The sequence below is a fragment of the Typha latifolia genome, chromosome 11, assembly GCF_019914945.1.
Source record: "Typha latifolia isolate L0001 chromosome 11, TyphaL0001v2, whole genome shotgun sequence".
Classification (NCBI taxonomy): Eukaryota; Viridiplantae; Streptophyta; class Magnoliopsida; order Poales; family Typhaceae; genus Typha; species Typha latifolia.
The window spans coordinates 10,780,418-10,793,936 of NC_133096.1; the positions used below are offsets into that span (position 1 = coordinate 10,780,418).

Sequence of the window (13,519 nt, forward strand, 5' to 3'; positions counted from 1 at the left end):
TTGGACCCACAAGTGCAATCGGTCTCATCGGCTTTCTTTGGTGGTAGGGTTGTGGCTTCAGCTTCTCCGTCCACTCATCTTACTCATTGAATTCAAGATTCTTCTCGAACTTTTCAGATTTCATAAGGTTATGTACCTACAACTGTTGTATTGTGTGACGGAGCCGTAAACTATTTTTAAGCTTTTTATTCATGCGTACTTGTTAGGGTTATGCTTTTATCATATTTTGTTTATTCCCTAGGGCTTAATATTTTTATTCTCACTATTGTGTAATGTTGCTCTTATATCCAAGGCGTCAAAGCTTATGTCAAATGATCATTCATTTATATATTAGGTTGTAAAGAACTTGTATCTAGGAGCTTTTTCTTGGGAAAAAAAAAGTTGTGAGTAAGCACATAAAAATATGGGTTATTTGTTAAAAAAAAAAGTTGATAGATTTTAGTAACAACGGTGAGATCGAGGAGTTTTATAAACTGAATGAGTTTATGTTTTATACTAAACGTTATAATTTTTATAGTGAAATACCGAGACTTTTAAATTAATCCGCTTTGTAGACGGGTTGTTGATGAGCGGAGATCGGTTGGTCCCGGTTTCAACGTGGGGCCGGCACGGGATATTGCGACTTGTTTTACGCCTTGGATTAGTTACAGTTACAGGCTCTTTTCCCCGAATTCCGGCTGTCTCCAAGTAGGCGGACGTCGACGATCCCTTACACCCCCGCCGGATGCAGCGAAAGCAAATTATCAACTACTACTCCTAACGTAACACTAACACATACAATGCGTTGCTGGTGCCGTTGCCGTTGCCGTTGCCGTTGCCGTTGCCGTTGCCGATTAGTTTACTTATATATATCTATATATCTATATATATCTATCATAGTTATTTATTGTTGGGTTTCTCGAATTATTTCAAAATTACAAATATATATATATTTATCTATACAGATAAAGGAGGAGCGTTATTAATCATGGTAAGTTAATAATATTAACCATATGCATGCATTACAAAAATTGGAACAAAATGATACAAAAGGAGATTATCCAATGAAGAGCAAGTTGCATTGTACCTTGTTCCTGACTCCATTGTCCTGTGAGTTATTTTTATTTTTAGGTGCACTGGACGTCTGGACCATTAGTTTATGAATGTCCATAGCACAAACTGATCTCAAATCTGGGCAGAGAAAGCTTTCCCTCTTTTTTTCATAAGAAATGAACTCTTATTATTGTACGTTATTCCTAGATGCTCTTGAGTCTTCAGATGCATGCATGGACCTAAACCTGCAACCAAGATGATTAAACCATCTGACCTGTAACTTTTATGGGGACGTCTGACCTTTTTTTTTTAAAAAAAATTATTGCTTTCTGACCAAAAATCTTGGCAATAATTCTTAGAAAATAAATTTATTGATGTCAATTCAAGTTGGTAGGTCAAACATTAGCAACTCTCTCTCTCTCTCTCTCTCTCTCATGCCTTTTGAGTTTTGAGTCTTACTGTAGCTGATCATCTCTTGTGATTAAGAAAAGACAGATGATGCTGATGCTGTCTCCATTATTTAGAGTACTTCAGGTCATATACCCTACTAAGTTAACACACATTAAGATAACAATGTATATTATGATACCGTATTCTGCTTTACTGTTCGCACTCCAAATTAAATAAAAATTTCAGCACCCTTTTGTTGCCTTATGTGCCAAAAAGCATATACATTTCTCTCAACAATCTCTGGTTGCTATTAATTCTTATCTTATCTTGTCCAAAACCACTAAATTTATATTATATCATGAGACACGTATATATATACTACGTGGAGTCTCTGTGTACTTATTCTAATAAATACATCACATATATAAGTATTGCTTGTATAATTGAAGTGTCACATCAAATACTGCACCTCTAGAATTAATGCAAATATAGCCTAGAAGAATGAAGATATATAAGTACTCTATATTAGATGCAGATATGGATAGAGCTATCGCCAATTAATATATTTAATGGACAAGAGAGGGTGGTTATCTAGCTTCTACTGCAGCATAGGGAAATGAACAGCAGATGCAACCAAAACCAAAATAGATGTATCCTCCTCGGGAGTACTCTCGAAAAATGCTACCCACTTTTTTTTTTCTTGATTCTAAATAAAAAAAAAAAAAATGCTACCCACTTGCCTGAGTCCTCTCTCATCAGCAAAATGCCCCAGGAAAAGAAGAAAAGAATAACTTTATCTTTCAAACGATCCAGCACAGCTAACCCGTTAGAAAGAAGAAGAAAAAATAAATAAAGAATTGTTATGCAACAATCAGAAAGGACCATCTCTTCTTCCCTCCCTCTTTATAAGTTCACTTTCTAGCAGCTGCGTCCACGGTACAAAGAGAGCATAATTCCAATCCAAGCCAACCCAAAGGCGGAGAGATCTAGGTAGAAGAGTTTATGAGCTCCTTTTCCTTCTTCTCTGTGGATTTAAAGCCATGAGAGCTAGCTAGCTAGCTTAATGCTGTGTCTCTTACTTTGGAGTGCACTAATAAAATAATTTCGTCTTCTCAGCATCTTGCTAAGGTATTATGATTCACCCCTCCTTGTTCTATCCTATTACACAAGAAAACTTATTAGAATCTGAAGGTCGTGTTGATTTTTTTTTTCTCCTCCTCCTTTTTTTTACTTACTTAGGCTTGTAGAGCAGTACTGCAATGGATAGTTTGGGTTGGGATAGTCTAATAGCTCTTGCAAGTGAGATTTCCATTCCGACATGCGTGTGGAGCAACCAGTATGATAATTTCTCGTTGCCCAACGAATGCTATGGCACTCTTAGTGGGAAAGTTGTTGAGCTTGATATGGCGGAAATGCTAACTGATCACCCCTCTTGGGTTTCGATCAACGACACGACGAAGTTGGCGGCCGCCGCCGACTCGACTCTCGATAGATCGGGATCAGGTATTACATGGGTGGATGATCTCTCTTCTCAATTGTGCTCTTCCTTACCATCATATATTAGCAAGCCTGCTGTGGATCCTATCGATCCACACATGCCTATCGTACCGGATAATTTCCTCGCCGGCATAGCCAACTTGAATTGCGAGAACCGGGAAGAAGACGCGTCCCAAAGCTCTTCGAATCCGTATCCATCATCACAGCACGAGCCCAGGAAAGAAAGGCCTGATAGCTCTAACAGATCAAAGAAGGCGCAGCATGCAATGATGATGATGGTGGAGGAGGAGGAGGAGGAGGAGAAGAAGAAGAAGAAGAAGAAGAAGAAGAAGAAGAAGAAACTCCTCCAATCGGATGATTCTTCGACCGCCATCACGAAGAGGCTAAAGTTCGACAAGAGTATCGCGTCTTCGAGCACAGAACTGTTGCGGCGCGAAGTGGTCAGATCATACGAGCCGGACAGGGAGGCGATTGCGCAGGTGAAGGAGATGATCTACCGGGCTGCGGCGATGAGGCCGGTGAGCATTCTAGGGGAGGAGGGAGGAGTCGTGGAGAAGCCAAAGAGGAAGAATGTGAGGATATCAAGCGATCCACAAACAGTAGCTGCGAGGCATAGGAGGGAGAGGATCAGCGAGAGGGTACGAGCACTACAAAAGTTGGTCCCCGGAGGGAGTAGGATGGACACTGCATCAATGCTCGATGAAGCTGCCAATTACATCAAGTTCCTCAAAACAGAGGTCAGAGCCTTGGAAACCCTAGGGATTACGACTGCTAGGTTTGACTCCATCTCCACCAATAATCCCATGCACACTTTCTTCGATCTCCCAAACCAAAACCTTAACCCACATGCCCATGGGGGTTGATCACTTCCTCAAAGAATCCTCATTTTGACTTACTTCCCAAGCACCAAAAAAGGAGATGAAAAATTTTATTAACTTTTTTGATCGGTGAATTATATATATATATATATATGCATGCTCCTTCTTTTTATCCCTTTAAAACCATGCAAAGCCCACATCTTTTTTTTTTTTTTTAAACACCATGGCTACCTCCCAATCTGTTGAGCTTCGAGTCTCCCTACTAGGGTGCTAATTCCTTTCTATAGACGGGTACCACATTGAGTTGCCCCAAAGCCAAGGGCATTCTTCTTAATTTGGTCCGATCCAAAGCTTACTATATTGTAAGAGAAGAATTGGATAAAAGATTGTGGTTAAATTTTGGATGTTGTGGATTTAAAAATCAATAACACTTTAATTGTACGTACTTTTTTTTTTCTTCTCTCTCTTCTCATTTAAATATTGAATTTTCCTGTGCGGAAAAATTGATGTAATACGAGGAAGGAGAGCAAGTTGGAAGTGGTTAAATTTTGGACGTTATGGATTTAAAAATCAATAACACTTTAATTGTACGTACTTCTTTTTTTCTCTCTCTTCTCATTTAAATATTGAATTTCCCTGTGCGGGAAAATTAATGTAATACGAGGAAGGAGAGCAAGTTGGAAGTCTCAGTAGAAATGGACGTGACGATCTTTTTTCTTTTGTTGGAATGTGGATAAAGTTATTGACATGCCCAAGTGTAGCAGATCGATTCAGTTAGAGCCAGCATAAAAGAAGATTAAGATAGTAATGGGAATCCTAACTTGATTCTTGATTCTTGATTCTTGAATCCTAATTCTGAGTAAAAAACTGCAAGTTGTTTGTGTGGAAAAGTGGTCGGTGGTTGCATGGGGCTTTGTCTTCCTCTTAGTATTTCTATTATTATTATTATTATTATTATTTGAATTGGGCTTAATCTTGGGTTGGAGCCTTGAAGACCTTTTCATATGGGCCAGAAATTTGGGCCTCAAATTTAGGCTTTTTATTTTTTATTACAGGGCGGTTTATCGTGGGATTGATATTTTATGAATGGGTGTAAACAAGCTAAAATAAACTCAAGCCCTACTCAATGCTTAAGCCGAGCTCGAGCAGCTCGTTTATTTTTGCTCTATAAATATCATTAAAGTCATTTGGTTAGCACAAATAATGTAAAAATAATTTCTTGACTTGCTAGTGTTTTTTTCTTCGTTACATTAGTTTTCTAGTATTACTAAAGTTAACTAAATATTCTTTATTTGATACTTTGGCAAATATTCCTGAATTAGATGTTTTATCCTTTTTAATTGTTAAATTGTCTGTGGCTAAGTCAAAGTTAATTAAACAATTAAATGAGTTGGTTTATAAATTTGCCATCCACTACCAAAAATATATATATATATATATATATAAATTTAAAAACCAAGTCTTAATCATCCTCAAACATTGCATTTCTTGGGCATTTTTTCTCAGCTTCATCTTAATATTCTGAATCATGATGATTATTTTCTAAAATTTTTCCTAGTGATCCGTGGTATCTGATTGACGCATCTGAACCTACGCAAACAAATTCTCATTACCTTATTTATTAACAGTTATATTACAATATTTATCCTATAAAAAAAAAAAAAAGCTTTTTTGCGTCCATGGTTTTCTTGTAGATGAAGCATGAATGGGATGGATGATTCTCTCATCAGCAAATCATCTGTTCGTAAATACTAAATACTATGGGCTCCTTGGTTGGACCCGGATTAGCAAAACAAGTGGCAGGTACGGAAGTAGTTTTATAGACTTCCTTCGATTAATTTTCCTAAGCCTCCGGTTTGGTAGAAAAATACTAGGATTAGATTAGAATTAATACTTTGGAATTTTGTGATAAAAGAGTGGAATATTCAGACAAAAGTTAGAATAACCGATTAATAAATCCTTTAATTTATATTTGATAAGATTTTATAAAATAAAGAGAGGCTTATCTGGAATAAATTCTCCTTGTCTACCTAAATTCTAAAATATATATAGTTGCACTTGGGAGAAATTATAATATTTTGTGTTAAATATATGTAAACCTAGTCATTCTAGTATGTATCAAATTATGTCACAGATAATTATGAATAAGGATAAGTATTTTATAATTATTGCAGTAGATTAAATTTAAATTGCAATTTTCATAAATATTTATATAAAAACAAAGAAATTATTTTTCGTATTTGAAAAAAAGGAATTAGAAATAGAGGAAATGCGAGGTTGTGGGGTCCACTACTGAGCACTTTATATCAAATATATTATTCCAGTCTGTGGATTAGGATCCGCGGTGGCATCCCAAATACCCAAAAACAAGCATCGCTTTTTGCCCTTTACCGAATCTATCTTTCGCAGCCTCCTCACTGGTTCTCCTCTGCCTCTCTCGATATTTGCCTTTCTTCTATTCCCTTCGCCGCCTTCCTCGCGGATCGCGGATTTTTTTGACGGAGATCTTCTAATCCGAGGTAAAATTATTGCGTGCAGTGTTTTAGTGGAAAAATCGGATTTTGGCAACCGGGTCTTGCTAAAAAATATCTCTTTGTTAGGATTTCGTGTTGTCTTTGGACAACAAATCGAAATTTTTCGAAGCGGGTATTGAAGAAAGTGTGCTAATTGCTGCAAGTCAAAGTGGAAGTTTTGCGCGTTGCTCTTATTTTTGGGAATTACCTTAAATTTTTTTTTATCATAAATCTTGGAAAAACTAGTTGAGTTTTGCTGTGGGTTATGGGTTGAGTTTTTTTGAGCTGTTTGTGGGTGAGATTGTGAGGGTTTTGGGGGTGGGGTGATGAAAGGAGGGAATTATGAGGATAAGAACTTGGGGCCTCTTTTCCCGAGGCTTCATGTGAACGATGCAGATAAAGGAGGTCCAAGAGCACCTCCCAGGAACAAGATGGCTCTCTATGAACAATTCACCATCCCTTCACATAGGTTACATTCCACAGCATCGCTGACGCCGCACAATGCCGGCAAGATGGTCGCTTCTAGGTCTTCTAGTCAGGTTAGTCTGGAATCTTGCTTTACCTGATTTATAGTACTTAATTTCTGATTCTATTCTCAAATTTATGAGTCACCAATTTAATCTGTTGATGTGAACTCTCATTTAGTTACCTTACTAACTTGTGTTAGTGATATTACAGAATCTTGATCGAAGCAACGATTTGGTTGCTTCATTGTGATGCTATATGTTTCTCGTGATTATACTGTAGTTCTCTTTGTTAATACTTCTCCACATTTGAGATCACCTTCTTTTTATCAAATAAGCAAAGTTCTATAACATTCAGTCCATCTTAAGTCTTAACCTGAAGCATCCCTTCATGTTTCTCATACAATTTCTGAGCATAAATCAAAATTTCTTATTTATGTGTGTATTCTGTGTCTTAGGGGTGTGATCGCGACAGGAGCATTCTTTCTCCATCTATTGTGCATTCTCACATAAATGCTCATTCTGAGAAGCTTAATGGCCAATCCTCCAACGGGGTGAGCAGCGATGCCACAAGACCGGAATTAGCAACACGATCAGGAAAGCATATTAATAAGAAATTACATGTCACAGAATCTGCTGCTGAATGCAGTTCTCCACTTATAAAGGAAACCAATTCAAACAATTCTTATAGGAAGAAGTTGGGTGATGAGGAGGATTTTAGAGTTCCTACTTTTGTTCATGCAGATATTCCAACAAAGTGTGATAAGGATGTCGTGATGGGGCAGGAAAAATTGAGATCCAGTTGTGCAGAGAGTGCACAGAAAAGCTGCTCCATGATAAATTCATCAGAACGGTGCCAGGAATCTTGTGAACGACATTTAGAAGGAAACAATATTTCTGATGGGAAGTCAAGGAATTCTCATATAAATCGTAGTGAAAAGGAACCTTCAGAAATTTTAGCAATCAAAGAAGCTAAAGAGAAATCCCTATTAAGTTCAAAATCTGGAGAAAAATCTAAAGAGCGATCACCGATCACCCAAGATTATTGTTGTAAGGAAAAAACAATTACTAAAGGAGCCTCTGAGAAATCATGGAATGGAACCTCTGAGAAATCATGGAATGGAAGTTTAAGTATGTATGAAGAATCTTGTGCTAATGGTGGTCTATATGAGGACAGGGATAACACTAATGTTGTAGAAAATCAAACCGTTGGAAGGATGAGAAATGGGATATGTTCTGAGGCATCTGTCATAAACGGTCATAAAACGTCAAAATTTTCTAACAGTGTCTACCAGAAAGATGATAATAAGGAGAACGGAATACTGGAACTAAGAGATGTAGAGGGAAAGGACAAATTGTGTCAGTCCTCACTGGTGGACTCTGTATTAGGGTTTGAGATATCTCCAGATGATGTTGTTGCAGTAATTGGTCCGAAGCATTTCTGGAAAGCAAGAAGAGCTATTGTCAAGTAAGTACTATATCTTGATAGCTATTTGTAATCATTTTTTGGTGATTAACATTTCTACAGGTAGCAAATATTTAATGCTTTCCTAACTCGTTGACAGAGGTTTACTTCCCATCGATAAGTAAAGGAGCTTCCGATCCAATTCTTAGTTGCATTAAACCATAGAGTTTCTAATTGTAGTTTGCATCTACCTACAATTTTTACAAGCTTTACCAGAAAATCATAACGCATGCTCAATCCTTATGAGCACCTTCTAGGAAAGTTTGCTCCATATTAGGCTGCATTTCAATAAGATACAAAATTAGATGCTTGCGTTCTTTAATAATATACAAGTAAAATTTTGTCGGGAGTTTTTCAAAGCATGCAAGATCATTCAAATGGATATTAAATTGGAGGAGTATTTGCTTGCCGTTGGCCCAAGATCATCCTAGTTGCCCTTTCTGAAAGTTACATGCTTCTGCTTTAGTTCCTCCACCACGTACTGACCCTTTGCGCAGTTCTCTATTAGAAGCAAATCATATTCACAGAAAAGCTGGTGAATATACTTCCATTTTGATTTAGTTACTGCTAGTTTCTACATTAATTGCTGTGCTATTTCCTCTCCATTTTTTATAAGATCTTGGTTTTCTGAACATTTTGCTTTTCAGTCAGCAGAGGGTTTTTGCATTACAAGTGTTTGAGCTGCATAGATTGATAAAGGTGAGTCAGCATGAACACCAGCTTCTTTTTTTCTAGGAACAAAAAGCTTGTACAATACAATAAAATGTCAGCGCTATTTCTAAATTAAGATTGCATTTGACTTCAACAGGTGCAGAAGTTGATCGCAGCTTCCCCAGATCTGCTTTTTCAGGGCAATCCATATCTTGAGAAATTCCCGGCATCTACTGAGAATCCGCCATCTGAATTTAATGGAAAATCTCAGTCACAGACAGCTGAGGATGAGGATGATACTCAGAAGTCTAAACAAAGAACAGATTGCTCGAAGGAGAACACAGAAGCAAGCCAACCTCTTCCTTCTCACGAGAGTGGAGTCAATGGAAGTCGTCATGGTTATTTTCCACCAAATGGACCCTACACTGGGAACTCGCGGGTAGAGCCCATGGCTCCTGAGAGTAGACCAAATTCATGGTGTCTTCCCCCACCTATGAATCAGTGGTTGGTCCCCGTTATGTCACCATCTGAAGGACTTGTTTACAAGCCCTATACTGGGCCTTGTCCTCCAGCTGGAAGTCTTATAACTCCTTTCTATGCAAACTGTCCTCCCTTAAATCTGCCTTCAGCAGCTGGAGACTTCATGAATTCAGCTTACGGTGTTCCACCGCCTCATCAACCGCATAATATAGGTGTTCCTCCTGTTGCTCCTGCAGTTGCTCCAAGCTACTTTTCATCTTATGGCGTTCCAGTCGTGAACTCCGTTATCTCATCGTCAGCAGTTGAACAGGTAACACAATTGGCTGCTTCACGGCCTAATGGGCAAGCTGAACAGAACTCTCAGATGTCTTGTAACATGTCGCACCCGAAGAGCGACCCATTCTCACGTCGTGGCCGGAGATTTCAGGCATCAAAAGACAGTGAGTTGCAAGGAAGCAGTGCAAGCATTCCTTTGGACATGGCACAAAGAGAAGGGGCAGATGCACTGTCTTTATTTCCTAAGACTACGGCAACAGATGGTCCACCTCAGCACTCACCCGATAGCCAGGACAATCAGACTCGTGTCATTAAAGTTGTTCCTCATAATGCTAGGTCAGCCACAGAGTCGGCAGCACGGATCTTTCGGTCGATACAGAAAGAGAGACAACAAAATGACTCGTGATTCATTTTTCTCTTTGATTTTATTTCAAATCTTACATGTTATAATATGGGCTTAGCTTAGTATCTAATAGTGTTCCCTGACTGTTACTGTTATTTTATAGAGTATAGTTCTCCCATCTGAATGTAGCTATGTCCTTGTGCAATTTTATAATAAGGATTATGTAAACTATTGCCTGATAAAAATTTTGGTTTCAGCACATAAATTTTGAATACAAGATTGTCAATTGTTTATGATTCAACAAAGGATTCGTGAGTCTCCTATGGGCTTTTTCGGTATTAAAAATAAAAATAAAAATTTGAGAGTACATGCAGCTTAAGCTAATGAAGTTTGTCGTATTATTCTCCAAATGCTTCACTTTTTTTTTTGTTTTGAAATTTCAATTGGTGTTAACAATTATCATGAAATATCCCTCGAAAATATATTTTCCGCCAAATTGGTCTTCGGAGGATAAATCCCCTCGTCTTTGACTGCTGCCGTTCATTTCCGAGCATCCAATTGGAACCAGCCACGCGGTTAACTATATTTCTTGAGTGAAACTAAGCTCCCAACTCGATTAATTAATCTTAAAATTAAAAAAAAATAAACTTAATTAAATATAAATTTAAAAAAAAAAGTTACTGAATCAGTTGGAGGAAATTTTTAAACCCAAAGCAAACAAAGCCTGTAGTTTTATCATTAGCAAGGTGTAAATAAAATACCTATCTGTTCTGGCCTTCTCTAAATTTCCTAATAAAACAACAATGCCACTGTGATATACTTTCTAGCACTTCCCTGACTTTGACATGATTGTATTCTGATGCGAATTCCCTAAACAATTCAATGACATTCTTCTCACCGTGCATCGCTCGCATATCTCACAACAAGCAGGACCTTAATAGCAATAGTCAAACTCAGGACCTCTAAAACTCATTAAACCTCTAAGTACACACCAGTGAACAATCGCACACTATAATTTTCATGTCAAACCTCTCAGAGAACACCACAGATAAATCACGCACGCTAAAGTCACAAATAGTACGTTGCAGATTCTGTAGGAATTAGTGGTGCAAGAAAGTTACGTCTCACTAGTCACTGATCTTATTGTATCAAGGATTTGAACTCAAAAGACAAAAGCAAGTTAAAATTTCGGGCGCTCTACCATTTTAATCTCCCACACTATTGGGGGCCTCGGTAGAGTTTGCCAAACACATGCAGAAAGGCAACTGCAGCAATAAACCCTATGCTCATTATAAGGACAGTATTGGGGGACATCTTGCGCCCTGCAGCCTCATCAGTGTAGAACTGGAGCATTGTATTTGCACCTGCTCCAGCTCCTGCGCCGCTGCCACCACCTGTCCTCCGCCTCCGCAAGCCTGCAGCAGCTGCTGCACTACCCCTGGGTGGTGCTTCGCCATTCGCCATCTTGCTTCAGTTGTCTGTGGAGCAGCATGAAACTTTTAAGCAATGAGAAAAATACATGGGAAATAGATTGATTCCATATTTCAGGAAATAAAATACATAGGAATATTATAAAAGCCAGATGATATTCATAGGTTGTCCAGCAACTGGAATGAATTGAAGTGTTGATTTAAATTTAATTGTAATTTTCCTTCCAGAGGTATGCATCGAGTTGTATAGCAATTACAATTCTATAAGACACATATTTCTGCATGTCTATGCCACTAAGGCATCTATTGCTCAATAACAAAAATGTATAGCCCAATTCTAGAAAATCTTAAAGCCAAAGCCACAACAATTCTACTCTACTTTCAAATGAAAAAGAACTGCATCTTATCTTTAAGAAAACAATTATCCAATTGAAGATTGCAGCTAATCCATTTGCTGAACTTGAAGCACACTAAAAATACTGATTTCAAACCAACTTAGCAGTCAATTTGTGAGTAACAATAGGAAATGTTATTAAAGTGCAATGAGCTTATGCAAGGTTTTCAGGGAAAAGTTACTTATGCAAGATGGATAGTACATCATAGATACATTTCAAACTTCTCCTTCTCAATAAATGATGCCAGATAAATTATATGGAACACACATCATCTTACATGTCGATGATTTGGCAGAAGAACCCAGTGAATGACTTTAGAGTTTAGACACAAGGATTAAAGATGTAAAAGATCGTGTAATAGAGTTAAAAGCTGTATATTCCTACACAGCAACGAACCAGATGGCAATCAGAAGAGCTAAACAGGTCCCACAGTCTTCATTCTTCAAGACATGGTGAAAAAAATATCATAAATCCCATCTATGTTATGCTACAATTCATCTCAATTCTGCTATGCTAACTAATCTACTGGGAAAATACTTTTCAATTCTTAAGACTCCAAAGGAATGGAAAACTCAATACTGACTCTCGTAACATGTCTGTTAGACATAAATCATAGAAAACCAAAACATACGATGACAATATGCTGTGAAGTCTTAATTCAGTTAAGCAATGATAATACAGACTAGAGGTCTTATAGATCTTCACAGTAGAGTTTTCATACTATAGTTGCTTGCTAAGCAGTACTCAATATTCTCCCTGTAGTCGAATAAAACATGTATCAGAATAAAATCTCCAATTCCAAAGCATGCTGAGGAAATAATTCAACGTGCAAGGCATTCTCAGATAATAGATATGATGTACCAGAAAATATAATTTCGTATCTCCTTAACTAATCGTAAAAGAAGTTTGATTCTATGCAGACAATTCAACAATCGATCTATGTAGGATTCGTCGCACTATTACCGTTCTCTAAGAACATTATAATACGTGATATTTATCGATGATTAACAGCTATTTACTGAAAGATACAACGGAAAGCATGCGGATCGAGCAAAAGTTTACCGATCCGAATAGATCGATTATAATCGAATACAAAAATCTTAGATCTAGTAAAATTCACACGAACAGGAAATCAGACAACAAAAGTAATGACCGGCATGCACGAATCCAAGTCGAATCCCTAAAAAAGATAAGATCTATCAACAGAGACCTAGATCTACCACCGATCTATCGAGAGAGAGAAAGATCTAGCCTCCGAAAGCCGATCTCTACGAACCCTAACAACGAAGAAGCTACGGAGACGGGAGAAGGAATTGGCGAGAGAGAATACCTTTAAGAACGTTGCCCGCGGCGTAACTCCCCTTTCCACGCGAAAGAAACGCTTCGTTCTATTTGAGTACTTGGTCAAAACGCTCTTATATTGATCGAGACTTGCTGGTCGACTCGAATTTTGATTTGTCAAATTAAAGGCTCGAGCTATTTGTTGTGACGCCTAATTTCACGAAATCGAATTTTTTAATATTAAATTAAATTAACTCTTAATGTGCCCATAAGATTAGCAGTGTAACCGGATATAAATTATTTAATATTAAATTTGCTTAATTCTGATATAAATCTTTATTTTCTGATCTACATAATTTAATGGGTTGGATTAGATATAGGTAGTTATAGATCTGACTAGATTCTGATAGGATTTGAAGTATATATATATACATATATTTATTTATTTATTTGTAATAGAGATCTTAAATTAATTCTAATTTCT

General features: G+C 37.5%; 2 protein-coding genes across 4 annotated transcripts; one reads left to right on the top strand and one right to left on the bottom strand.

Annotated features, from left to right (window-relative positions):
- The first annotated feature begins 6,092 nt into the window (after positions 1 to 6,092).
- Positions 6,093 to 10,194, top strand: LOC140798264 (protein HEADING DATE 3B). 2 transcript variants are annotated; one of them, XM_073152068.1, is made up of 5 exons: positions 6,093 to 6,256; positions 6,338 to 6,789; positions 7,173 to 8,182; positions 8,827 to 8,878; positions 8,988 to 10,194. In XM_073152068.1, the coding sequence occupies exons 2-5, from the start codon at positions 6,577 to 6,579 to the stop codon at positions 9,990 to 9,992; spliced, it is 2,280 nt and encodes a 759-aa protein (XP_073008169.1). In that variant the 5' UTR covers positions 6,093 to 6,256; positions 6,338 to 6,576; the 3' UTR covers positions 9,993 to 10,194. The 2 variants fall into 2 exon arrangements, with proteins under 2 accessions (XP_073008169.1, XP_073008170.1); XM_073152069.1 differs by having other exon boundaries at positions 6,093 to 6,789.
- Positions 10,195 to 11,029: 835 nt separating this feature from the next.
- On the bottom strand, positions 11,030 to 13,191 carry LOC140798075 (protein transport protein Sec61 subunit beta-like). 2 transcript variants are annotated; one of them, XM_073151801.1, is made up of 2 exons: positions 13,085 to 13,191; positions 11,030 to 11,407 (listed from the first exon to the last, which is right to left on the bottom strand). In XM_073151801.1, the coding sequence occupies exon 2, from the start codon at positions 11,391 to 11,393 to the stop codon at positions 11,148 to 11,150; it is 246 nt and encodes an 81-aa protein (XP_073007902.1). In that variant the 5' UTR covers positions 11,394 to 11,407; positions 13,085 to 13,191; the 3' UTR covers positions 11,030 to 11,147. The 2 variants fall into 2 exon arrangements, with proteins under 2 accessions (XP_073007902.1, XP_073007903.1); XM_073151802.1 differs by having other exon boundaries at positions 12,965 to 13,085.
- Between the last annotated feature and the right edge of the window lie 328 nt (positions 13,192 to 13,519).

Bases quoted from the DNA above. Each gene is read 5' to 3' on its own strand.
- LOC140798075 (XM_073151801.1), bottom strand. From the start codon at position 11,393: ATGGCGAATGGCGAAGCACCACCCAGGGGTAGTGCAGCAGCTGCTGCA.
- LOC140798264 (XM_073152069.1), top strand. From the start codon at position 6,577: ATGAAAGGAGGGAATTATGAGGATAAGAACTTGGGGCCTCTTTTCCCG. The intron at 8,183-8,826 runs GTAAGTACTATA...TTTGCTTTTCAG, and splicing joins GCAAGAAGAGCTATTGTCAA to TCAGCAGAGGGTTTTTGCAT. The intron at 8,879-8,987 runs GTGAGTCAGCAT...TGACTTCAACAG, and splicing joins AGCTGCATAGATTGATAAAG to GTGCAGAAGTTGATCGCAGC.